Genomic DNA, 27,867 nt, shown 5'->3' with positions numbered 1-27,867 from the left:
TTTTGTTTTATTTATTTCTTATTGCTTATGTTTATTTATTTTTACACAATGTCTTGTTTTTTTAAATAATGTATGATGACTATATGCTCTGTAAGGTGACCTTGGGTGTCTTGAAAGGCGCCTCTAAATTAAATCAATTATTATTATTATTAGTAGTAGTTGGGACATATATAAGTGTTATCAAAGAATTTGAAACAATACGCTCTCGTACAAACGTACATAAACTGAGATTGAGGCCTTGAACTAAAGACGTTTGTATCCCAATAATGAACAAATTTTTAGGAACCGAAGCATTTAAACACTGTTAAAACGGATTGAATCCACATAGTGTTTAAACATCATATTGGCCTCGTTTCAGTCGTTTGGTTAAGATTTTGGTTTGGGATTTGCAGTGAACGTGGTCAAAAAGAACATCATTTCCCACAAATCCTACTTCCGTAAATTGTAGAGCAGGACTCCCAGAGCCTGAAAGAACAAAGTATTTACTTCAAGTTTTTTTCAGTCGTCAACAGAAGGAAGCGAATAACCGGCAACAACAGCAAATGCCTTCATTTCTTGATGTGCATGGTATTGACCCATCGAACAAAATATACACTGGCAAGGTGGGTTTTTAATGCTGAAGTATACAATACAACAATGAATGCGGCATGTCACGTTACTTTAGGTATGTGCTAAGTTAGCAATGACAGCCAGTGTTTGAGAAACTCTGATCAGTGACAACGCATTGCAATATAGCAATATTTTGTAGCATTAAACGTATACGCTATTTATAATACAATTTAGTATTTTTTAGTTTTTAAACAATCTTTATTGTCTCCTGCCATGCAATAAGAACATAGCTCATTTCTTATTTCACTAACTTTGAAAATACCTAAATAGGAATTCCAATAAAAAGGGGGTATTTTTTGTCTCTCTGTTAGGTGTGAGAGCCTGCTCTGATGCTCGGTGATGGAAGGAGACGTACGCAACAAGGCGAGAGCCTCATGGGACATGGGGTCTTTGCCGCCTGTAGAGTGCCTTCGCATTGAGAGGTCTGACAGCCCCACTCCGGACCTGGTGGAGGGTACAGAGCCAGGTGAGGCTGGCACATACCCCCACTCATGATATAGTAAATTGCTTTTGCCATATCTATATATTGTTCTGATGTAAAATGTTATTATAAGGGATGTGTGATTGGGAACAGTGAATATAGAAGGGTGGTTTGTAATCCTAGGTTTTAAGAAATGTATTTAAGAAACAATACAATTACACAAAAGTAACAAAATGGTAAAACCAATGTCGTTTGTGGCCCATTTTGATTAACTGATCATTAATGCTGATCATAATGTTGTTCATGATGTAAATGTCTATTGTAAGTGACTGAGCATGTATCAAACCTGACACATGTCGTATGACATGTTAGGAAGTGAAAGTGTTATCATGGCTAGATAAAATGAGAGTATCCCCTTTTCTATCTGACTTGAAAGCATAATACAAGATGGCTGAATCTAACCATTCATTTCCTTGTTTTGCACAATGGACCCAACGCTCAAGGGAGAGATTGTCCCAGACAGAGACTTTGAATAAATAAATAAAGAAATAAACGGCTATCATTTAATCTGGCAACATAACCTTCATATATAGATGAACTAACAACATATCCCGTATAAAAGACAGACTGTAGAACCATGTTTGCTTAATACGTATGCAAGAATCATGTAGTTGTATGAAGGGTTTTTCCAAAGCTGCTTTTATGAAATTGGTAAAAGGAGTTCTCTTTAAATAACGGTTGTGTCACTACTCTGGCATGTTATCATGTGAACAGAGGCACAAGCACTCTGTTGGAAGCTTTCTGACATAATCACATTTGGGTTCGTGGACTTAAGTTGGCTGCCCACAAGGAACAATTGTGAACATTTCAGGCTCTTTCAAGTTTTCTTACGATTTAGTAAGCACGCCAAATGGTACGATGAACGTCAATGTAAAGATAATAAGTCAAGAAAATTAACATTGCCACTCAATCATTTCTTTCTGATCAACACCAGAAAAAGCCTGTACCTGTAGTTTCAGGCCAACAAGTGTGTGTGTGTGTGTGTGTGTGTGTGTGTGTGTGTGTGTGTGTGTGTGTGTGTGTGTGTGTGTGTGTGTGTGTGTGTGTGTGTGTGTGTGTGTGTGTGTGTGTGTGTGAGATTTAATCCTCGGCATAGCAATGCCACTTGTTCCTTGACACCGTGTCCTTGACCCATTCAGGCGCAGGTCAACAGGCGGCCATGTTTGTCCACTCTCGGTCTGTGGAGGACTTGCCGGCCGAGGCGGACGAGGATGCGGAGTCTCGGGTTGAGCCTCAGCCCGTTGCCGACGGTGACCCCGGGTCGTCAGAGACCTTCGGTACCTCAGAGAACGGGCTGCAGGTGGAGGAGAACATCATTGAGGTGGCGCAGGCTCCCAAGGAGAGCTCCTGGGCAGAGAGCCGGACCAAGGAGGAGGACATCTGCAGCGACGGGTGGCGCAGCCACAGGAAGCATGTGTTTGTGCTGAGCGAAGCCGGCAAGCCCATCTATTCCCGCTATGGGACAGAGGAGGCACTGTCGAGCACCATGGGCGTCATGATGGCCCTCGTTTCCTTCGTGGAGGCTGACAAGAACATCATCCGCTCCATCCACGCTGGTAGACAAACACGCAAAAAATATCCTCTTCGACCTTGATTTATTCCATTATTTTGTATATGATGGGGGGGGGGGGGGGGGGGGGGAGATATAAATGGTATAATATCTATACCCTCATTTGTTTTGCACTGTTCTGTTGCGCCTGTAACAACTGCATTCTAAGTGTTAAAAGTATAAACTTAGCTCAGTCGGTGTGAGTTTGCCATCGTCATGTATTCAATGTTATACAACATCATGATTAGAAGGCTTTAACACCATGTCCATCCCCCCCAGACGGATACAACGTGGTGTTTCTCAGCAAGAGCCCTCTGGTGCTGGTGGCCGTGTCCCAGACCCGCCAGTCCGACAAGGAGATGATCCGCGAGCTGCAGTACATCTACTACCAGATAGTGAGCCTGCTCACCCTCACCCAGCTCAACCACATCTTCCAGGCCAAGAAGAACTACGACCTGCGGCGGCTGCTGGCCGGCTCCGAGCACCTCATCGACAACCTCCTGCGGCGGCTGGACCGCGACCCGGGCCTGCTGCTCAGCGCCGTCACCTGCCTGCCCCTTGCCAGCTCCAGCAGGGACGCGGTGTCGGCCAGCCTGCAGGCCGCCAAGGCCCCGAGCCTGGTGTTCTCCATCCTGATGGCGGGGGGAGCGCCTGGTCACGCTGGGTGAGGAAGAAGGACCAGTACCTGCACCACATGGACCTGCACCTGGTCTTCAACCTTGTGTGCTCCTCCTCCTCCTCCTTCAGGGAGGGCGAGGGCTGGACGCCCATCTGTCTGCCAAAGTTCAACAGCGCCGGCTTCTTCCACGCGCACATCTCCTACCTGGAGCCGGCGTCAGAGCTCTGCCTCATCCTGGTGTCCACCGACCGCGAGGAGTTCTTCAGCTTGTCTGACTGCAAGCAGCGCTTCCTCGAGAGGCTGCGCAAGCGCAATGCCTACCAGGCCCTGAAGGAGGCAGTGAAGACCCCCAGCTACTCGGTGGACCTGGTGGGCATTCCGGAGCTCCGGCACTTCCTGTACAAGTCCAAGAGCTCAGGGCTGTTCACCAGGTAGCTCACGCTTTTAAAGAAGTACCAAAAAAGAGGTTTACCCCTAAATGTTTTTTGCAAATCGAGAATGCAATCAGTCCGAAATGACGGCCTCTGAAATGATGTCTTCTTTATTTTCTCAATATATATATTTTGCATGTTCTTGTCATTTTTTGCATTGCTGTCAATGTTCGTACAAAGTACATTCTTTGAATATAATTTTTGAGTTCCCGATTGAACTGCAACACAGATAACTTGTAGAAAAACAAACCAAGGTGCCCTGAGGTCTACTAAGTAAACGGGTGTTTTCATTCACGAGTCCTGAGTTACCGGGCGTGTACCAGTCTGAAGAGGGGCAGGAGAGGCTGATGGGACTGTACCAGGAGCTCCACAGCCGCCTGCACCACTCCACCAGACCCCTGCTCTCCATCTACCGCTGTGGGGAGACGGAGAACTTCATGGCCTGGGTAAGCCTGCCGCTGCCTCCTACAATGCCATCCTTGAGGTGTGTGTCGGTGTGTTTTTGGAATAGTGTTGAGAAACTCTCAATCATTTTTGTAAAACTATATACAATGATAATGTAAGTAAGATGTAAATATATTTTTCTTTTGTTCTGTACAATGGAATTATTTGGACAAGGAAAGGGTCATCTATAGCCTGGTCCTACCAGACTCTCGTCTGGTAGGACCATCTGGTAGCTCATTTAATTTGCACAGAGAGTCTGGACCTACTCAATGACTAATGTTAACTCACTTGAAGGCGGGGGTCTTTTGAAGTTAAAAACTATTGGATCTACCCAGTGCCACTCTGGATCTGCCACAACCAATCGCTAACGATTGGTCGTGACGTATGTCATGCAACGGGACCAGCTCTGATATCACGTTACGCGCAGGCTGTAAACAAACCAAACACTGAGTGAAGATGTTGTGAACCTGAAGATGTCCGTCAACGAGAGCTAACTTTAACGTCATTGTTCTCAGCCACTCCCTCTGTTCGCTGATTAGACGCACAAAATTTGGATGGAGAAATCCTGCGAATATACCGCATACCCAGACGTAGTACTGAAGGGAAATGAAAATTGAGAGGAAGTACTTAGGCGGGCGGAGCCAGGCTAGGTCATCTATGTAGTATAAAGTAAACACAACTAGTCGCAATAATAAATGAAGCAAAAGAGGCAAAAGTTAACAAAGGTGTTGAAGTGCATACTTTCCTGTTATAATCTTGCTGGACACAAATTTCATAATGTTTCCTTGGATGTTCCGTGTGAATCATTTTATAATGCCACCAACTAGTGTTAACAAAATGTATTTTCAGACCCCGATCACACCCGAAAGATTTTTATCTGTTGTGGGCAACTATTTTGTCATTGTTGTCAATAGAGAACCAGTAGATTTCCTCCTTTCCTTTTTTTCTACTGGAAAACCTTGCATATTGGGCGGAGCACGCAATACGTTATGAGTCTAAACAATTTAAGCAACCAGCGGTCTACACAGTTTGGATTTGAAATCTTTATAAACACTTCTTTTCAATTTACTTCTGCCGGCCTAGTGAGTGTTCACCAATGACGCACTACCAGACCTCCACCTCCGGAAAGACGATTGGTCGAAACAAATAAGCAGCATCCAGTCCCCCAGATCTAAGCCCGTCCTCCATCGGACTTCAGATATGAATCTAAAATCTGATTTTCTGAACTAAAGGCTGTCCCTTCCACCTCCCTCCTCCTCCAGTTGACCAGCGGCTTTGAGCTCTACCTGTGCCTGACCCCGCTGGTGACCAAGATGCAGGCCGTGTCTGCGGTCAACAAGCTGCTCAAGTGGATAAGGAAGGAGGAGGACCGTCTCTTCATCCTCAGCCCTCTCACCTACTGAGCCTGAACACATGTGCCATGACCATGGGTAAATTAGCGTTCCCAAGCCCGCCTGAGGCTACTATTAGTGCCTTATTAACATAGGACTCCCCTGGAGCTGAACGTAAGCTTCCCGGGACCAGAGGTTGTTGTGTCCATGATGCTGTATTGCCAGTTATGAATGATGGCCATTAATAATAAAATGCTAATGTCAATCCAGAACTTGCATTTTGGTGATTTTTATTTTATTTCTTATTAGTTGGTGTCCCTGCAATGGAATAGTTGAAACCATTCTGCCATGATTTCAATCATTTTAATATCTGTAATATTAAGCCCACGCCCAAAAACATAACGTACAATCGTTAAATTGTTTCTGTACAATCGCGAACATGAAGCAGCATGCAGGAATTTGCAGCGCCATGATGAAACTTCAGGGTTGCGTTGACTTTCACTTCTTGGCCAGAGACGTGATGATGATGTGGAGAGGGGCGGGGCATTTACGCACGCAGTGGAGTGTGGAGACGAGACGCTTCATGATGTACACCAAGCTGTTGTCGAAGCTATGCTGGGGCACACTTGGTTGCACTTCACTCGAGTATTATTTTTTCTGTAACAAGGAAAAACATGCTCGATTATTCCCACGTAGATGTCAAAGCTCTTCGGGAAAATACGGTGCTTTTCATTGTTTTAGAAAAGAGCCTGACCAGTGTTTGCGTGGAACAGCTGTCTTCAAAATATGCCTATCCCCTTGACCTGTACAGGTAAGCCCCATCTTTAACCGATTTGAATGTATTGTATCGAAGATTTCCAACAGCGTAGGCCTATATCAAATATTACGAATGTTCGTTTTGTTGTTAATCGTCTCCTCTTTACTTTATTGAAACGGTCAAGGAATGGCAGTGAATTGATTTATTTCCGACTGCAACATCGTTCTCTGATGAAATACATACATCAAAGCACTATCAGTGTCCTATTCCACATTGATACACATTGTGATTATGAATATAACCGAGATGCATTAGTATCAATCCCTTGAGTGCTGTGAAGTTAATTTAGAACAATGTAGGGAGAGTGGGGTAAGATGAGCCAATGTTTACTCATGATGTCCTCTAGGCAAGGAAATTTAAGACAGAAGTAAAATGAAAACATCTACCTTTATTTCAGGATGTCCCCTGCTACATCTTGTCAATCAAAATGATAATAATGCATCTATGACATAGTTCGATAAAAATATGACTTCTCAAAATATGACTTCTCAAAAATTGACCAATTTACATTTCAAGTGGAAAACATTTTCCTTTCCCGAATAGTCATATATTTTTGCTTAAGGTAACTTTTAAACTATATAATACCTGTCAATATTTCTGTATTTCTGCATTTTATCAGTGGCTGTGCTCTCCATCTCCGTTCTCTCTCTTTCTTGGCATGATCGATTTTTCTACTATGTTTAAATATGTAAAACCAAATCACAATACTACATTGAAATACCACTTTATACCTTGGAGACTAAACTTAAACTTCAGTGCATCATGGAGGTGTAAGTTGAAAGACTGGCTCTACTTACCCCACAGAATGTTGCTCACTTTGCTCCACAGCCACGATTTTGGAAAAAAAACGGCCTAGTTATCTATTCAGGCTAATCTTTAGCTAAATTACTCCCATGGTTTTATACTTGGCAAATTACCAGCATGTACTGACATATATTTTTACGCGTGGGTTAATTTGCTTTGACCTAGTATTTATTCATGTATATATAAGTACTAAATAAATAGATATAAATGTCGGGTGATTCCTGAATTTATGGTCAAATTACAACAAATGTGTACAGTTGCCTGAATAAAGGGGTCGGGTCAACGTACCCACTGGCTTATCTTACCCCACTCTCCCCTATAGCAATACTAAATTGTATAATATTAGTTGGCTACTTAACAGTCCTAAGCAATTGTACAACACTTTTGTAGAATTTGAGTATTTTTGTTGGCTACAAATAATCCCTAGAAGGAGAGTAGATTTTCATCGATGTGCTCATGAGAAAAACAGAAACTTGATTGGACAATGCATGGGGAAAATGAAAATCTGTTTACATTGTATTCAGCAATATATCCCTAACAATTCTATCCATGATATATTAATGATGTTGGTTATTGTTGGATAATAATAATCAAAATTATACTGTGACATAGCCTATTAACTTAATCTCTGACTTCACTAATTCACTAAATATGTTAACATTATATATCTGTTTATATCTCTTTTGATTATGTGTGTTTGCTTGTATATTGAAACATTGTGTATCCTCATACCTTATCCTTTTCCGTTTTTAAAACCATGTATGTTATATCTAGTTAAATATAGCAGATATTGATAACTAAATATTTACTTTATCTTGTACATTGTTACTGGCCTTTGCATATGGTTCAAAATCCGATTTAGACTTTACCCCTTTAAAATCAAGTAACACTAACCCCTAACCCTAATTAGGTACACTTACATGCCTCCTAACCATCTTATGTTCTACTGCTGCTGATACTTTTCTAGCACAATGTGACCTGGTGCTCTTTGTAGCCATTCAATGTACAGCTACAGTGTAATAGCACTATAGGGAAAACAGCATAAGAAATGGAAATGCTTGAGTGCCATGAAAGAAGGAAGGGAAAGGAATCAAAAGTCTATTACAAGCCTTTGCTTCATTATCCATGACCATTGAAAAAGTAAATCAGTGCCATTAATATGTGTACCCATGTCTTGTTGCCCTAAAACTCTAACTGCAAGTTTTTACACGGAGTAGAAAATGTTAAACTGTAACACTCCATTTGTGGGATTCCATGAATTATTGATGCAGTGGAGATAGAAACGCACGCAAACACACAGACAGGTTCCTTTCATAGTAAGCTGTTTGATCTAGAACATTTAAGGTAACAGTTTAGGATGACGGTTCCTTTCACATTAACACATTTTGAAAAGTGCTGCTGTCTGCTACTTCAAACCTACCTGAATTGAACGACTACTTAGAAATTCTTCAACAATGTTTCCGAATGTGCCCTCTCTACACCGGTGGCTATATGAGATGCATGTTGCGTGACCTTCAACCTGTAAACATCTTTCCCCCAGGAAGGCACGTAAAGGTTGTGACAGGAATACCAAGTAGGGAGAATAGGGCCGTTAAATGTGTTGAGTAAATGATCAACTCCGGTGCTTCTGTCGGGTGGGAGGACAAGGATCAGAGGAGACAAGTTTGACTGTTTTGGATCATGTAACAGGTTGAACAAACCATGACAACGACAACCCAAATGTTGTTTCATCCTATATCCACAATAGTGAACCGTTACAAACATCATTGCATTTCCAATCGCTTATCAATCACTATCACATCTTCATTTAACCTTAATATAAAGACTTGGAGGAAAACTAAAGCGATAAACTATGATACCTTTCTATATGTCTAGTCTGTAGAATCTCACGTGGCGTAATATTTCATCCACATTAAAGTTTAGGATGCCTTATTGCAACAGCGATCATCCTCTTTCATCAGGTCAACCTTTTGAGTTGTGATGAGTCAGTAAAAGCTTTTACATTACCCACATTATGACCACATCAGCTCTGTCATTCCACTGGGGAAGGGAATGGTGTTTTTTGTTGCTGGAAAAAAATATCAGTGAAATGTTGGTGGTTTTAGCCAAAGCCTCTGGTAAACAGCATCATGACCAGCTTTGTCTCCTCGTTATTTATATTTCTGTATTTCATAAAACAAACAAACCTAATAAACCTAAACAAAATAGATGTGAAAGTCAAAATGAATATATACTTGATGAGAACATATCCAACGAAGTCAAAGCCATATCTAAGTGAAAAATATTGGTACAATATTCAGAACTTTGTTTTTTCTTTCTAGGCTTTAGTTGGTTTTGAGGATGCAATCGGGCCAGCACCCCAGCAAACGCTAACCTGTTGTCCTATTGGCCGCCTGCACCAGCCAGAGGAGATGGTCCATTGGACCACGCGTTGGGGGACATATCTGTGGGTCCAGACGCTCCTGGCTACTGCCACGGCTAACTGTCCCTCGCTGGTTCCTAGCCCCACCAACTTCTCTGTGGTTTACACCATGTCCTTCTTCCAGGCCCGCAGCCCCATCCAGAACATCGTCAATAACTCCCTATACCAGGAGGTGTACATTGCATCCCAGAACGTCATCGAGGACTGTGACCCAGAGCTTGGAGAAGGTGTGGGAGCTCCCCACTGGGCCCGTGGGCAGCCCCGAGTGTGAGATATGCGACATGTGTGACGTTGACAAGGACCCTAACTACCTGGAGGACACAGACAATCAGGTGCTGCTGCTGGACACGCTGTTCATGTATTTGTACTCCTGTGGAAGCTCTCAGTACGGCGTGTGCTACTTCCACCAGCTGAACACGCACGGTGCGCCGCCCTCTCCCTCCAAGTGTCTGTTCCGGAAGGAGTCGAACTCTGCCGCCTACTGCCCCGACTGCCTAGCCAGCGGCCTGGGCACCAAGGTGACCCTGGTGGAGGAGGGGCAGAACGGTGTACTTCTTTGTGGCGGTGACGGTCAACGACAGCGTGACGCAACGCTACGGCAGGAAGTCACTGTCGGTGCGGCGGCCACTGGCCACTGAGGACGGCTTCTACAGGGACGTGCGCGGCCTGACGGTTCTCCCGGGCCTGCGGAGGACGTACGGCATCCCGCTACGTGTACAGCTTCTTCACCCAGGAGTTCGTCTACTTCCTGTCCGTGCAGCGGGAGAGCCCCGACCAGGAGTCGTCCCCGTTCCAGACGCGCCTGGGCCGGCTGCCGCGCAACGAGTGGGAGATGAAGCGCTACCGCGAGGTCGTCCTGGAGTGCCGCTTCGAGCCCAAGCGCCGGCGGAGGAACGTGGCCAGCGAGCCCTACAGGGACGTGGTCTACACGTGGTGCAGGCCGCCCACTTCGGCCGGGCGGGCCGGGAGCTGGCGGCGCAGCTGGGCGCCGAGGAGGAGGACGACATCCTGTACGGGGTTGTTCGCCGTCACCGGCGACGACGGGGCGACGGAGGACGACTCGGCGCTGTGCGCCTTCCCGTGGACAACGTGAACACGGCCATCGACGACGGCGTGGACGACTGCTGCAAAGTCTGGCCCGGAGCAGCTGTCCCGGGGGCTGTGCCACTTCCAGCCCTGCGAGAGCTGTCCCCACGAGGTAGGCCCTGACCTGTCCCTGTCCCCCCGTTTGCCAGACCACCAGGGGTGTGGTGTGTGTGTGTGTGTGTGTGTGTGTGTGTGTGTGTGCACGTGTGTGCTTGTATGTGTGATTGTGTGTCTATGTGTGTGATTTCTATCAGAGTTCCTAGAAATCAAAGGTGAAATACAAGTGAGCACAACCAGTGAATGTGTAACCGGAGGGACGGAAGGAAGTGTTTTTTCTGTGTTTTAGGAGTCACCTCATGTCATTCACAGCGGATGTTTTCTATTATTTTAGTCATACATTCCTCTGGAACCTCCTTGTGAACCGTTCATTTCAGCAGAAGCATTGCCTTTAAAAATACATAGTTTGAGCCAATACCATTGGCTGCTGACTCGCTGTACAAATACTGTGTTGCTGGCCAGTCAGTGACAGTGTGAGGGTATTAATAAAGGTATGACGTTGTCCTCCATTTCCACATGCTGTGAACCATCTTCATCTGTTCATGTCTGACCAGACAGTCTGAAGATGCAATGGAGAATACATTTGCAGTGGCTTGTGGATTTGTGTTATTGGGAAATGAAAGATAAATATGTAAAAAAATCAACAAGCTGTTGAATGACTTGACCAAAGCGATCATAAACTAAACAGCAGGCTCTCAGAGCATCGGTGAAATAGGAAAATGATTCGAAAAGCATCCTGTTTAGAAATGGATTTAATTTCATGTAGAGGGGAATAAGAGTGAAAATAAATGTTGCTGGTTTCAAAACCCAGAATCTTTTGGCTGCCTGTCACACACTATAACAACTACGACCCTTCCCTGCAAACAATAAAACATACACTGAAATGAACACTCCCTTCAATGTTCAATAGACTTCTTCAGGCTGAAGAGTTAAAAAAATATTATTCTGTTTTACTTTGTATTTTACGAAGTATCAAGATTGCCTTGTTAAATTGTTATTTTGCTACATACAGAAATACATTAGACACTGAATTAAAGACTCAACCAGGGCCCACATGTCTCATTCAATTAGCATTGATCATTAAGAAGTGTCAGTGCTGTGGATATTGACCATCCAGGACCATGATGATGAGGGGTCAAATGAGGAAAACCCCAGGGGATGAAGGATTATGCAAAGATAAGGGTTTTCAGGAAAGGTTGTTATGGTTCCTTTTGTTTATTTCTTCCTTTCTCTCGATACAACGTATATCTTAACACACTGCAAATATTGCATGAGATAAAAATATACTTATCTTAAACTATTTAAGTTTTCAGAGACTAAAGTGTAAGCATTGAATAAATCCATTTAGTATATGAACAACTCTTTGTTCAGCTACAATAATGACTAGGATTTAGTTAAACTTCTACCTACAATATAGAAAATATGACAATTCATTACCATTCAATTAAAGTAAAAAAAAAAACATGTTCAATGAAATTCTGTTTTTCATTAATACATATAGCCACACTAGTGGCGTTTTACTTTAATTGCAAACACATTACATTATTTTTTTTTTGGGCTGCTTCCAAGTTTAGACTAACCATCCAAGTGGAATTCCCAAGAATCTGAAATCCTGGTTATTCCACGTCTGAAACTGTGTCAAAGAAAACCGCTTCCAGAAAAACCCAGTGCCAATAATCACAACGACCACGCCATTACAATGACACTGAAATTTTCCAAAGCATGGAAAAAATGCAAAAACACGTCACGTAGTCCCGGCCATTGATTCAAGCTCAACAGAAGGTTGTATCCTCTTTCATGGTGTTGAGGATTGGCTTCCATGTCCATGTGGTAATCATGATTTAAGGCTATAAGGAATAGGGATGCATACAAATGTAGTCCCTGAAAATAGTTAGTCTTTATTCTTATTCATAATTTCCCCCTCCAGTACAATAGTAATCATAATCTGTTGTCTTGTTCCCTTGGCGATACGTTTGTTGAAGGGAAGTGCTTTATTTTTTAACTCTTTTTTTCTACTTTGATAAAAGGTGACAGCATTAAAAATATATACCTTTAATCTTATTTCTTAAGCTGAGACTTCTGTGTGAGCTTGGTTTGAGCTGAGCCAATCGTTCAGTTCCTCTTGGGACTGTCTTGGTGGATGACGAAATGAGATAAATGTAAATTGCAATGGCTACCTAAGTCAATATTGGGTTTTCACAAACAAAACCTTTTGTGTTTCTCACAAACCTTCTTTCACAAAGAAGGTTCTACACTATTGATACCGGCCAGTGAGTTTGCCCCATGTTTTCCCCTCCTCCGCTTCAATGTAAATTAAGCCAATTGGTTGATATCGATATACACACTTAAAGCCATTAGTCCACTAAATGATTTGTAACAGCAAGATTATTTGTAGCAACAATTTAATTAGCTCCAAATTCAATTGTTTACCCATGGACAAGAGGGTTATAGCTCACTCTCTTAACTGGACTGAGAATCTTCCCATTCAAGGGTAAAGATTAGTGCTTTTTGTATTTATGGGAAAATATCTTCTGAATTAGTTTTTCTGTTGTATGTGTGTGCATCTGTTGTTGCGTGTATGTGTCTGTATGTATGCCCTTGTATGCATGGATGTTTGTCTCTGTATTTTTTGTATTGTTGTGTGTCTCTCTGTTTATTGGTCTGTCTTTTTTAATGTGTCTGTATGTCTGCCTGTCTATATATATGTGTGTGTGTGTGTGTGCGTGTGCGTGTATGTCTCTGTGTGTGAGCAGCAGAGCATGGAGCACAACGCCACGTGCTGGGACCAGCCCACCATGGTGTCCAAGCCCTACTACAGGGTGGACCTGTTTCAACAGGCAGATGCAGGACGTCCTGCTCACCTCGCTGCTGGTCACCATCATAGAGAACAAGACAGTGGCGCACATCGGCACCTCCACGGGACGCCTGCTGCAGGTACGGCCACTCATCATCTAGCACACACCTTATCCAACGGGGACCGACAGTCAATATTTAGACACATGGCATTACAGAGCAGGGGTTAAATAGTGAATACAGAATCATGTCAATGAAGAGCAGGTTGGGGTTAGATATTGAATACAGATACTTGTAATTAAGGAGCAGGTAGGGGTGGATAGTGAATACATAGACATGTCATTAACGAGTATTTAGGGGTTAGATAGTGAATACAGATGCATGTTAGTGAGGAGCAGTTAGGGGTTAGATAGTGAGTACAGATACCTTTCATTAAGGAGGCAGGGAGGGGTTAGATAGTGGATACAGATGCATTTTATTAAGGAGCAATGGGGGGTTAGATAGTGAATACAGATGCACGTCAATGAGCAGGTAAATGTTAGACGGTGAATACAAAGACATGGCTTTGAGGAGCAGTAAGGAGTTAGATAGTGGATACAGATACATGTCAGTAGGCAGCAGGAGCGGTTGGACGTCCTGCCCCCTCGGACATGTGTTTCGTGTCGGCTGAGTGGTTGGCCGTCAAGCACTTGTAACAATGATTCATCTTCTGTGTGTGCACGTGTGACCGCGTTTGTGTGTGTGTCCTGGGTTGTGAAAGCTTGTGCTCACCAGATCCAGCCCAGTTATCTTTGCCAACTACTCGTTGGTGGAGAACCAGAGGGTGTCTTCCATCGCTCGCGGTGTACTCCTCAGAGTATCTGCTCTTTGTGGTCGGAGACAACAGTGAGGAACATCAGGGCGCTTATGTGTCTGATAAGAACACAATGAGGTTTCTGACACACCGCCTCCCATTCTTAACTGATATCCTTCATATTTTAAGGTACTGTTAATGGGAAAAGTATATTTTGTTTGTTTCTTATTAGCAACAAATAATACTGAAGTAGAGAATTACCATTGATATCAAAGGGGAAGAGGAATCCAATGTTAAAGTAACACTTTAGGAAATCGGTCACATTATCACCAATCAACTTATTGTTGTTAATTTGAAAATATATACTTAGCTTAATTTGTTAAAATTATTAATTAAATTAAATTGTTAAACATTAAGAGTGCTGTGAGTTGTTTACAACAAATTTGATGGTTCTGATTGGTCAAGGAGTATCTGGCGGACATATCAACAAATATCAAGCGTTAGTTTCAACAGTCAATAATCGTAAATGGCGTTTCTTTAGTAGTACAGCTTAGTAGCCACTGCTCCACTGCGTTTGAGAAGCGCTGTGTTTGAGAAGCGCTTCGTTACAGCAACAACAACAACAACATGTTAGATGTCCTTCAACAACCTCTCTTCTCTGGTGGTCCCTAGATGTTCCAGGTGCCCCAGCGGGGCCCCGGGTGCCAGCACTACCTGACCTGCGCTGTGTGCCTCATGGCCCCCAAGTTCATGGGCTGCGGCTGGTGCTCCGGGGGGTGCAGCTGGGAGGACGAGTGCAGCGTGCGCTGGAGGAACGAGTCGTGCCCTCCAGTGATAACCGGGGTGAGCCCGGTTAGACCTGCTCTGCTGCACAGGGAAACGCTGTCAATATTTATAATGCCTTACGCTGCCCGGAATGCAGTTTTGGCTCCCAGGCATTTTTACATCACATATTAATTTTTTTCAAGATATGGGTCACATCCCCAGTATTTGTTGTTTGATTTAAAAATAAATGCTGTATCTTTTGTTTACCGGCACAGTTCTTCCCGAAGACGGCGCCCCCTGATGGTCAGACGGAGCTCACGGTGTGCGGCTGGGAGTTCCAGTGTCCGTCCAAACCGGACATCACCTCCAGGACCCACCAAGTCAGGATCGGGCCCACGGCCTGCGCTGTGCAGCCCTCCAGGAGTAACAACACACAGTGAGCATCAGAAGCAACCTCCTCCCTTTACTTTAGGTAGCGACTGTTCAACCCTGGAGCATGGTTCCCTAGTGCCTTCTGTCCTACGATAGGATCAAAGATTAACGATTCAATGTCTTTATTCGTGACATGACCCGACCGTACACGCACTGGAGTGCAGGGACTACACAGACCGTACTGAAAAGGATTGAGAAAATATAGGAGATATATTTAATGTACAACCTTATATACATCACATAAATATGAATAATCTAGCCTTCTATCAATCTATCAGTCAAGTATTCAGAGTGCAAAAAAGGCCCAACCCATTGCCCTACCCCACTGGTGGAAAAAAGTCCCTCACTGTTAGCCTTGAAGTTGTGAAGGTATTTACCTTCTATTTCTTCGCGTTGACTCTCTTGCCCGGGCTTGCGCTGCATTACAACAAGTAGTTTTTTTTGCATGTGAGGATGCTAATTACTAAATGTGGTTGATTGCTCTGCTTTGCTGTGGCTTCCCTTTAGCTTGGTGTGCAAGATTCTCTCTGGGGCTATGGAGCTGTCCTAAAGCCCTCACGGTCAATGTGGAGGTGCATGAGGGGAAGGTGGACTGGCGATACTCCATCCAAGGAAAAGCAGAGATGCCTGGCTTCATGTTTGTGTAACGCTGAATCAACTAATCACTAATCGACAACGGTGGGATGAGGCTCAATGTCGATCTCTTCGAACACGGCCTCTTGTTTTCTAAGCTTGATTGGAGCGTCTAGCGGCCACAATCTCTGGAAGCAAAGGTCGACGTGATTGCTCTTTCTGAATGGCCCATGTTGAGTGATGTCACTCGATGCCGATTGAGATCAGCCAATCAGAAACGAGAACAAATTGACGAGGGATGATCTCTCAACGCTGACAGATGACGGTGTGTGAGACGGCTGGGCTTAATTTAGCCAATCAGAAACAGCGGTGCATCAACTGTGTTTTGTGCTGTCCAAATTGCTTGATGTGATTCCCTCATTCCTATGACTTCCTTGCAGATTCCGAACGTACACCCATATCCAGCCAAACTACGGACCCCGTGTCGGGGGCACGCTCATCACCATCACCGGGCCCCACCTGGATGCGGGCAAGACCAGGCGTGTCACGCTCAACGATCAGCACTGTCCTATTAAAAGGTGCTTCACTGCAACTGAGTTCCATCTCGTATCTCTCTGCTCTATTTGGCATGACGCTGCCTAACGACAGCATTCTTTTAAAACCATCATGGGTGGGGCGCGGTCACCTCTGGCGATGCAGAGGTTGTCACCTTGCAAGGTTGTCACCACTGTTGATGTGTGAACAGGTGATGAATTCAATTTTATTTTACTATTTTGTCCAAACGGTTTTGGGTTTCTTCCCAAAGCGTCCTTCCACTTAACTTACATAGAAGAAGCAGGTTGGGGAGAGGCATCCCAGCTCATTGCTGGCAGACTGTGGATATGGGGATCGACCGCCTGGGCCGACTACCAAGAACTGAAAGTGCCGGAGTGCGCCCGGTTTTCCATTCAGCTACAGAGATATTTCAATGAAGAGAAACTCAATCGCGAGTGGCAAGATAGAGCTTTCGCCTTTCAGAAGAGGATTTTAATAGTGTTTGCCAGTCTACACAGTGTTGAATAAAAACAGACACTTTGTCTAAAAATGTTGGTGTACCTATTCGGACATGATTCTCACCAGAAAATTGCAAGAATCATGCAAGATTAAACTTGTTTTTCCCACCTGCATGCTAGAAATGTTACTACTGCTGGCTGAGTTTCTGCTCACTTACCGTTCCCTGCACCCAGCTCCATGATTGTTTGAAACAAATATGAATTGAAAGAAAGTGAAAGGCTGCGACATTTGAGCTTGTCTGCTATCAGACTCGGATTAATCGGATCCAGATCCAAAGTCTGATTTGGTGAGACTTGAGACCTTGCTCCTGAGGGTTATAATAGCGCTCTATAAATGTGCTCCGTCGCCTCAGTGGATGTGTGGACTGACCGTGTTTCCTCCTCCCTCAGCGTCACACCCGCTATAGACGGCGCGTCCTCCATCATCTGCCTGTCCCAGCCAATCTCGGAGGTGCGGGACGTGCCCCTGAGCGTGTTCATCGACAGGTCCCCCGTGCCCACCACCAAGGTCTTCTACTACAAGGAGAACCCCGAGATCACCGCCGTCCTGCCCGACTGCAGCTTTGGACAGGTGAGGCCCTGGAGGTTTGCTGCGTCCTCTCGCTGCTGCCCAGCCCAAGTTTGACTCTCCCTCTCCAGTTGCTACTTGATGTCTGGGGACTTCATTTGTGTCTCTTGCAATGCCCAAAAAAATAACAGTTATTACTATGGTGACGGTTGAGATCGGTTGAGATCAGCTACTACATATTTGAGAAAATCGAATTGACAAAGTGAGTGATGTCACTCGACCTGAAGGCAAGTAAGATCAGCTAGTAATTAGTTTAGCAAATCAGACACAATGGCATCACCTGTGTATTATGCTGTCCAATCGCTTGATGTTAGTTCTTCATTCCTGCAGACTTTATTTTTGTGTCTTTATACAATTCCGAATGAAAAACTACTTCGATGAAAAACGAAATGTATGGTTTTGCTAGCCCAATACTTTCTCCAAAATAGTAAATATAGTTTTCTCTCTCTTTTTTGTCTCTGTAAACTTGCAGGGGTCCAAGATCGTGATCGAAGGGAAGAACCTGGATTCAGTTTACCGGACTGCTGTCCGCTTCAAGCCTGACGAGAGTCACCTGAGGCCTGTGTTCAGGGTAGGACCTCTAGCTCAACGTGGCCCTGTCACTGCCGGCCCCTGTTCCATTCCCACTTGGGCTGCCCATGATCAGAGTACCCTCACGTTATTGTAAACGCGCCTTGGATGAAGGCTTCCACCAAATCAAATTGATATATCTTTTTGGAAATCATCTCATATGTGAATAATGAATGGAGGATGGCACATTTTTTCATATCCATAATATCGTTTTTCATCATTTTCCCCATTCATCTGTGTCACATAAGCTGTTCTTTACTCTCTGTCCAGGAGTGCAAAGGGAAGTCCCTGCCAACCAAGATGGAGTGCCTGGCTCCTGAGTTCCCCCAGGACGAGACGGAGAAGAAGGGCAGCTCTCCTTCGACATGGACGGAGCAGTGGAGGCTGTGGAACGGAGAGTTTCTCCTACCACCCGTACGGCGAGCCCATCCCCTTCGAGACCGAGGGCCACGTGCTGAACCTCTACCCCGGGTTCGACGAAGTGTCCCTGCATGTAAGGCCCAGGCACTCACACAGGAACACACACACACACACACACCACACACACACACACGCACACACGCACACGCACACACACACGTGTGCAAACCTTGAAATGATCATTAGATTGCCCTTTACTGACGTCTCATTAATATTTGTCCTTAATTTAGATATCTTTAGTACATGAATAATTCCATACTAATGAATGCTTAATCTTTAAGTTTCTCTGCATTCGTATGTGATGTTATGTACTTGTGCGGAATAGAAAATCTCTGTGTGCCTCAAGTCATTAGTCAGTTACGTTCCTGACGTAATGTTATCCTTACAATTGGAACAGAACACACTGAAAGCCTCAGTGTTTAAGAAAGCCAACCTCGGCTACCCACACCGCCACTCTACACCCACAATTAAAAATACCAGAGTTTGACATGTCGGATTGCTATGAAATCCGTCTACCACCATCTCCTGTACCCAGCACCAGAAGCTGAACCTGGTGAGCTCCTGCATGACCATCATCATGACCGTGGCCGGGGTCAACTGTGACGCCAAGGTCCTGGACAACGAGATCACCTGCAGGATCCCCAAGAATATGACCATCCCCAGCGAAGGGCTGCCAGTGAAGGTGACCCCGTCGGAGAGGGGCCCTGTGACTGAGAGGACAGGCAGCTACACCCATCCTCTTAGCCCAGTGTCAAAGTTACACAAATGACACACAGTTATGCTTCATATGCACGATTTTTCAGCTTGAGCCGGCGTAAAATTACATGGATGACAGACAGATATGTAAAATATAAAAGACGTATCAATAATTGTGACCCAGTTGATTGGTGTCAACAAAATAAGTTTTGTTTTTTAATATTTAAAATGGGCTTGTGCCTTCATTGACAGGACAGTGAAGAAAGACAGTAAAGCAGGTTTGAGAAGGGAAGAATTTACACGTAGCATTGGACTACAGGTAGAATGGGACCAGGGTTGCTAAAAGGTGTATAACCTACATGGTTATATTGCCTTCAATACTGAAAATAATCCATTCAGGTAACACTTCAGAGCTCCGGTTTTTCCGACATCAAACATAGTGGTTGTTATCGTTAATAGGAATGAAATTATCGTAAAAGTGATGTTGACGTGCTTTGCACATATTGCAAAGCACATTATGCAATATGCTTTGTAGCGTTTTATATTTTCCTCTGATTACGGCAATATGTGGAATAGGGCAACTTCATTTTATTTACAAGCCAGTCTTCATGAATCTCTGTATCTCTTTATTTTTGGTGTTCAGCAGTGAGCCACAATATGCCTATCTTGCGTTGGGCATGCATATTTTTCTCCTCTCGAGTTACCTTGCAGCGTGAACTCAATGATGTCTAAAAAAAATTGAAACGTCCTTGTTTTGAGTTGTTTTGAACGCGGTAATAGCGCACTAGATCCTTGTTCCCTGATTAGAACCGACCACCTAGTGAGTTCCTATGGAGTACTGGTTGACCAAAATGAATCCCACATTCAGACTGAAGTTCTTCTGAAGAACGCCTATCATAACCAGCACCACACTCACTGTTCTCCCACCCTCTGGCTGCTCCAGATCTCCATCAACGGACAGATCCACAACGTGGGCACGGTGGTGAGGGTGAGCAACCACTACATGGTGGGCATCGTGCTGGGCATCCTGGCCGCGCTGGTGGCCGGCGCCGCGCTCGCTTTTGCCGTCATGAAGCACCTGAGGAAGAAGAAAGGTCAGTGTGATGCAGTCAGTGAGCCCCCGTTTCATGATACAGATGATGATGTTGATGAGTCATTACAAGCCCTTCCACAATGTGCCCCTTAGTGTCGTCACACATGGCAATGTCGACCTAGATGTATGATGGATAGATGAGCCTGCCAGCCTAGCCAATGGACTGTGCCAAGTGGAAGTGCTGATCTGTTCTGATCTATTTGGTTGGACCTCTCTCACTATAGGGTCGATTTGAACATAATTATCATAGCATATTTCATTTAGACATAAGATCAAGGGCCTTTAAAACCGACGTTGTCCATGTTGTTCTTCTCTTTAAATTGACCCTTGAGGGACAAATAAAGTATTTGAATTGAATTGACTTTGACCAGAGCAGCTTTGGCCGTCGCCTGTGATTAGACGAGGACCTTCTTGACTGGAACATCCTCTCCGACACTGCCAGGAGCGTGGGTAGGCGGCAGAGACTTGTACTTTGGTTAATGATTGCTGATGCACTGCAATATTGTTTCAGCCTCCATGGTGGAGACTCGTCTGGGCCTTAACCCTAACCACTCTGGCACCAACAATGGGGACATGTCCCCCGTGGGAGACTACCGCAGAGGTTAGACACCCAACACACATTGTCAGCAGTCATTTTAATCATTTAGCAGATGTTTTTGAAGGCCTCAAAATGACCGTTTTTTTACGAAGGAGTATGGGAGTTAGGGCAACTTGGTTGAGGATGCAAAAACGTAGGCAGCGGACATTGGGGATTGAACCCAGAACCTTTTTGCTGAGAGTCTAGGAACATAGCAACCTCACTACCACCCTGCTCTTGTTCTTTTAAACATATTTTCATTGGTGAGAATGGACTATTCCAGGGTATCAGGTCACCACCTCCCACCCTGCTGTTGTAAAAATGTAAGGGCATGACACTCCATCGCTAACGTGAGTTTGCTTATTATCACCACAACAAAGAAGTTACTTTTACCGCCTGAATGTGGACTTGTGAAACATCATCACAAAATAATTAAACTTGACACTAATAATATCAGAATCCAACATCTTCAAGCTTCATCAGAAACAAGGCTCCCTCTATCTTATGGCTCCTACCAGTGGCCTCGATCGCTCCTTCCTCCTCCATGTCTGGCACCGTGGTCTTCTCCGGCATGGCCTACGCCGCAGGCGGGGTGGACCCCACCCTGGCCCCCCTTATGCCTGCAGAGAAGATCTCCATCTCCAGCTTCAGACCGGAGCTCCTGGAGGAGGTGAAGGACGTGCTCATCCCGGCCCAGATGCTGGTGGTCCAGCGCCACCGCATCATAGGGAAGGGTGAGGAGAGCTGGCATGCTCCTAGCTACCAACGCACATACACAACTATGAACACTGGACACTGGCAATTCTCTGGATATCCACTGCTTTTACTTCAATCACTTATCAACTACATTGACCTGTGCATTTCGGTTTTATTCCAAAAAATATAATAAAAATCAATTAATTTATTACCTTTTGTCTTAGCATGAAAATGCAATCTTACAGACTACTTTAAAAATTACCATGAAACACTCTGACTTCGAATAAACTATACAAATTAAGAAACAAATTAAGTAAAGTTAAGAAAATCTCTGGGGCATTCCCGTGGAACGCTGCCGGGGACCTGGGGGTACAGCTGGGGGCTGTCAACTGAAAACAGGATATTCCAAATACGACAGCAGTATATACAACCAGTATGTTCCTTAAGCGTCTATTTGCTCCGTCACTCCTCCAGGCCACTTTGGCACTGTGTACCACGGCTACTTCACAGACTACAACAACAGAGAGATCCACTGCGCTGTTAAGTCTTTGAACAGTAAGTATCGCCTGCCTGGCTATTGTCTAATGATGCAAAAGAGGCACAGGAAGCACTGGGCAAGTGTTTGTTTAGTGGCAAGTGTAGAGATCACCATGGTACCATCTGAGTAAATAAAGGCACCACACGCAGACCCCATACACTTCTATCATCTTTTGGAAATTGTTGAATGTGTGACACAGAAAACATAACAAGGGAATGTGCATGAAAACATCTCTCTCACTTTCTCTGCTTTCTCTCACTTCCCCTTTCTCTTTGACCCCGGTCTTTTCCTGTCACACTCGTTCCTCCTTTTGTCTCGCTGTCTCTCTCTGTTGTGATCTGTGTCTCTCCTTTAGTGTGACAGTACTAAAATTACCCTCGCTTTATTTGTCTGCCTGCATGCGTGTGATTGTGTTTTGTGTGTGTCGACTCGTGTGTGTGTGTATGTGCATATGCGCATATGTGCCTGCATATGGGCGTATGTGTGTTTGGGTGCCTGTGTGCATGTGTCTGTTTGTGTTGGGCTTTGTGTGTGTGTTTGTGTGTGTGTGTGTTTGTGTACCTTTGTGCACACACACCCACACACACATGTTTATCTGTGTGTGTGTGTGTGTGTGTGTGTGTGTGTGTGTGTGTGCCTGTGTGTGCCTGTGTGTGTGCCTGTGTGTGTGCTGCGGTATCAGGGATCACAGACGTGGAGGAGGTGGAGCAGTTCCTAAAGGAGGGCATCATCATGAAGGGCTTCCACCACACCAACGTGTTGTCTCTGCTGGGCATCCTGCTGCCGGAGGAAGGGCTCCCCCTGGTGGTGCTGCCCTACATGAAGCACGGGGACCTGCGGCACTTCATACGCTGCGAAAAGAGGGTAGGCCTTTTGTTTTAAAGCATTTTTGTTAAACTCTGAACTACTACAAAACCTGTCCTCTTTTGAACCAACAATTCTTGTTTGTTGAAGTCTTGTTATCGAGACAACACAAGATACATTTATGCATGAGAAATAAGGAAAATAGAAGACATCTAATTCATTACTTATTTATACGATTTATTGTTTTTTCCCAGAATCCAACAGTGAAGGACCTGATAGGCTTCGGCCTCCAGGTTGCCACGGGGATGGAGTATTTGGCTCAGAAGAAGTTTGTACACAGAGACCTGGCCGCACGCAACTGCATGTAAGTCAGGGAACAGATATCCGAAAATGAAAGTGAAAATATGGGAAGGGTGTGGGCAGGACAGTAGTGGCTAGTGGTGTTTGACACGAGGTTCTGGGATTTATCCCACAAAGAGTCTGCAGCCTAACATGTAAGGATCCTGAGTTTGGATGCCTTACCTCTACCTCTATTGTATCTTAATCCACAGTAGTATATATTTCTATATTTTCTATTAGTCTATATTTGAATAGAAGCCACTTCTAAATGGCTGAATACTAAATAGCAATGATTGTTTTGATTTGTCAGACCTTTAGAAATGTGGAAATGATTCATTGGATCCCCTATGAATGATACTTCATGGTCAGGTTGGACGAGTCGTACACGGTGAAGGTGGCGGACTTCGGCATGGCGCGGGATGTGTTTGACAAGGAGTACTACAGCGTTCAGGACCACAGGAAGGCCAAGCTGCCGGTAAAGTGGATGGCCATCGAGAGTCTGCAGACCCAGAAATTCACCTCCAAATCAGACGTGGTGAGCCGGTCGACACCACCCTATCCATTCTGTCGCAACAGATAGATTTGAGTTGTCCATTCAACCACACACTAGGAATTGTATAAAACACACTCGTAATTGTTTTTACACATGCTATTGTTGCTATATCCAGGTTATATTAGATCCATACATGAGGTTTTATGTCATAGACTGGTCATTCAATACATAGTATTACATTGCAGGATATAGTACTGGCTAGGGTTGGCTTCATCTCCCAGTGTCTGCAGTCTACCTCGTAGGCATCCAGGCGAATGAACCTCTCCTTCAGGACATAGAACTCAGTGTAAGTCATAGCAGATGTAATAACTTAATGGTACATATGGTTGCCTCACGCAGTGGTCGTTTGGTGTGCTGATGTGGGAGATGCTGACGAGAGGAGCTAGCCCTTACCCGGAGGTGGACCCTATGACATCACACACTACCTGCTGAAGGGCAGGCGGCTGCCCCAGCCCCAGTACTGTCCGGACTCACTGTGAGTGTTCATCAACAAACCACAACACTGTGGAGCACAGCTTCCACTGCAGCCACTGGCGGTCTAGTGTTCTATTAACATAAGGAGGGAGAGAGCGGCTCTTTCAGGGTCGGGACCATCGACCTGCAAGGTTTAAACTGTAACGCGTTGCGTCTGTGCGTGGTTAATGATCAGTGCTATCATTACCGCCAACATTACATGCACACATGCTTTTCTACCTCGTATTTCTAGAAAATAACTTCAGTGCCATTATAATCAATATATCATTAGTCAAAACTTTATTGTTTTAGGAATGACCTTCTATTAATTTTTTCAACTGACCCCTGAGAACAATTTCAAATGGAAGATTTTAATTCATATTCAGTATCTTGCTGCCCAAGTTAGTTTCCCATTGTCCTCTCTCTCTCTCCCCTACTCTCTCCCTCTCTCTCTGTCTTTTTCTTTGTCGCTCGGCCTCTCTCTCTCCACCAGATACTCAATCATGCTGCAGTGCTGGGACCCGGACTCTGAGCTGCGGCCCAGCTTCGCCACGCTTGTCTTCTCGGTGCTCAGCATCCTGTCTGTTCTGGAGGGAGAGCACTACATCAGCCTGAAGGTCACCTACGTCAACCTGGACCAGCCGCGGCCTTACCCCGCCCTCACCGAGTCTGCAGACGAGTGCAGCTCCTCGGACGATGGAGACAAAGGCTCTGTTTCCTCCTAGTATCCTCCTCCTCCTCCTCCTCCTCCTCCTCCTTACCTGCTGGTAACCAAACTAGTGGGGTTGTTCAAGCACCTTGGAGTTACAGGTCTTTATGCTCTGGCGGTGCTAAAGAGATCAACTAGCTGGGGATAATACTGTGTGTGTGTGTGTGTGTGTGTGTGTGTGTGTGTGTGTGTGTGTGTGTGTGTGTGTGTGTGTGTGTGTGTGTGTGTGTGTGTGTGTGTGTGTGTGTGTGTGTGGTGTGTGTGTGCGTGCAACTGTGTTTGTGCTTGTCTGTTTCCATGTGTGTGCAAGTATGGGTAAATGCCGGGTACTCCATGCATATGTGTGTTTGTATAAGTGCTTCTGTGCGTGTGTGTGTGTGTGTGTACATATTCTTGATAGCTCATACAAATGTGTGTGCATGTCAGAATTTGTGTGTATGTGTGTCTGTGTGCAAGTGTGTTTGTGTGTATGCGCAAATGTGTGTGTAAACGTGTAAGCATTTGTGTGTCTGTCTGAGCATGTATGTGTGCGTCTGTGTGTGTGTGTGTATGTGCATGCGTGTGCCTAAGTGTGTACATCAGTGTGATTGTGTATAGGAGACAGCTGGTCAGTCGAAGACATATTCCTAATACAGTGGATCACTGAAAACTAAGTAGAGATTTGCTGCAATTAACATCACAACATAGTGACCTGTTACAGTCGCACCTACCATTTGTATCTCACCATTGGATATCCCCAATGCTGCTTGTATTCGGTACAATGTCTTTACCATAGAGTGTAATAAATGAACATATTTATTTGTTTATATAATCAAGTTTGTGGTGTGACACCCAAGGACAATAAATGATTTACTAAAACTCTCACATTACCTCAGGAATAACAGGTCCTCTGATGAACAGAAGGTTGCTCATTCAGTTCATGGTTTAATTCTGCCTCAGTCTTAAGAAAGCATGCTATCTATATCTGCAGGGGGTTGACTTGCTTCATTGACAATGGCGTCTGTGTTCATTTGTGTCTTATAAAGGTCATACCTTTGTGGCTGTAAAGTTTAGAAAAACTGTATAAATAAAATGTACATTATTTGTGTGCAACACATTTTCGAAGCAATTAAAACATAATGTGCAACTGCCAGAGGGAAAGGTTAACTCCAGTTTCCAAACCGTCCAATAGAGGTCAGTATTTATTCACATTGTCGCTACACCGATCACGATGGACACTTCAGAAACGTCTTCCTGACATTAGAGCGCGACCACACGAGAGGCTGTGAGACGTGTCTTTACCCACGATGATGTTGTAAGACAAGGGTGGCAAGATGTCTTTGAAGTCGAATATGAGTTTTTAAATACAACCCTAAAATTAATTCATAAGCCTTTCCTATCTTTTCTTAGTTAGGCCTACTTTAGATGTGCTTAGTTAGATTAGTTTTACAACATTTTAATGAGGTCCCAGGCCTTTGATACTTTGGTCCTATTCAAACATATTGTTTGTGGCCTCACAGTGTAATATCATTTTAATTGATGTTAATAAATAACCTGGAATCGCAGCCCACCAAAATCCCTCTACTCCACTCTTAAATATATTAGAAATCCTCCAGAAGAAGTTGGTGAGCTGTAGAATACCACAAAACAAGCACATTCCCCCTCAACAAAACCAAAATAACAGGGAGGAAGGGAAACAAGTAGAAAGTTTTTGCTTTGGTTTTTCATCGTCAAACAACAAAAGCTCATCCCCTGGTGGCGAGGCCTTTGATATGCGCTGAGAAAGAGAGTGTGTATGTGTGTGTATGTGCAAGTGTGGGTGTGCGTGTGTACCGTAGTTATATATTGTATGTGTGTGTAGTTATATTGTGTGCATGTGTCTACACTGTAGTTCTAGTGTGTGAGAGTGTAGCATCTCTATGTGATGTGAGCGCAGGGTACATTCCTCAGGGTGCATACCCCTCTCTCGCCATGTCTCTCTCTCTCTCTCCCTCCCTCCCTCTCTCTCTCTCTCCCTCTCTCTCTCTCCTCTCTCTCTCTCTCTCTCTTCTCTCTCTCTCTCTCTCTCTCTCTCTCTCTCTCTCTCTCCTTATCTCATGCACTCCCCTGCTTCCTCTGGTGCTGTGGTGCAGCCCCGGTTGTAACAGGGCAGCACCTGTGAAGACGGCTGCCAGCTGTGTCCACCCTTCCTCAGCCCACATCCTCTTGATGGGTTCCATAAGGGGTCGGGCTTTCTTTGGGCCATGGGATGTTCATCTGCTCATCATTATTAGCAAAATTACACTGGATTGTGTTATTTTGCATTGAATTGGTGGATCAGCAGATGCTTGAGATACTGCGGCCACCTTTGGTCTCTTGGGAATAGCGATGCAATCTCAGATGTGTGCCTTTTCCTGCTGTGCTTGTGATTTGTTTTTGTCTTACAGTAATTCTAGGAAGATGGGATGTAATGCATTTGCATTTTTGGACATCTGAACTATATCGTAGTTAATAGCCACAGAAAAATATTCGATTAATTGCAAACTGTTGGTTTGTAACAGAGAGACTTCCAGACACATTTTAATTGAATCGAATGTTAAAATGTCACTCTTTAAATGGTTTTATAGCAAATCTCCAGACAAAGTCAAAACTCTCCAGACTCTTCTTCAGGTGTAAAAATGCGAGGGAGGAAGAGATATCCATATAGTCCAAATCCATCCTGGCTTCTTCAAAATAATTGCCTCAAGATGTTTCTGGAAAGGATTTGGTTTGTGTACGCTACCTTTGTCCTTATAGGAAACGTTGCGAGGTGTCAAAATTGCAGGTGCTGCCGGA

At 44.5% G+C, this 27,867-nt stretch overlaps 2 protein-coding genes and 1 long non-coding RNA gene across 3 annotated transcripts; 2 read left to right on the top strand and 1 right to left on the bottom strand.

The window, feature by feature from the left end:
* The first annotated feature begins 418 nt into the window (after positions 1-418).
* Positions 419-5,736, top strand: mon1a (MON1 secretory trafficking family member A). Its single transcript, XM_030375671.1, is given in 7 exon segments — positions 419-602; positions 921-1,075; positions 2,230-2,646; positions 2,919-3,280; positions 3,283-3,689; positions 3,988-4,135; positions 5,396-5,736. Coding segments are annotated over 6 exon segments (1,602 nt in total). The 5' UTR covers positions 419-602; positions 921-948; the 3' UTR covers positions 5,537-5,736.
* A 1-nt stretch (position 5,737) lies between these two features.
* On the bottom strand, positions 5,738-7,569 carry LOC115557676 (uncharacterized). Its single transcript, XR_003979219.1, has 2 exons — positions 7,079-7,569; positions 5,738-6,121 (listed from the first exon to the last, which is right to left on the bottom strand). It is a non-coding gene; the product is annotated as an uncharacterized LOC115557676 (long non-coding RNA).
* On the top strand, positions 6,060-26,206 carry mst1rb (macrophage stimulating 1 receptor b). The gene is given in 34 exon segments (XM_030375674.1): positions 6,060-6,275; positions 9,407-9,709; positions 9,711-10,049; positions 10,051-10,212; positions 10,214-10,433; positions 10,436-10,527; positions 10,529-10,586; positions 10,589-10,635; positions 10,637-10,705; positions 13,407-13,478; positions 13,480-13,584; positions 14,204-14,281; positions 14,283-14,325; positions 14,907-15,079; positions 15,277-15,437; positions 15,941-15,980; positions 15,982-16,076; positions 16,447-16,584; positions 17,449-17,629; positions 18,099-18,197; positions 18,467-18,535; positions 18,538-18,576; positions 18,579-18,689; positions 19,152-19,298; positions 20,256-20,406; positions 20,917-21,006; positions 21,501-21,716; positions 22,153-22,233; positions 22,899-23,080; positions 23,275-23,384; positions 23,729-23,894; positions 24,252-24,312; positions 24,315-24,387; positions 24,859-26,206. Coding segments are annotated over 33 exon segments (4,113 nt in total). The 5' UTR covers positions 6,060-6,275; positions 9,407-9,496; the 3' UTR covers positions 25,091-26,206.
* The last annotated feature ends 1,661 nt before the right edge of the window (positions 26,207-27,867 follow it).

Source organism: Gadus morhua, chromosome 13 (genome assembly GCF_902167405.1).
Source record: "Gadus morhua chromosome 13, gadMor3.0, whole genome shotgun sequence".
Lineage (NCBI taxonomy): Eukaryota > Metazoa > Chordata > Actinopteri > Gadiformes > Gadidae > Gadus > Gadus morhua.
This window is presented reverse-complemented; position numbering and strand designations above follow the sequence as displayed.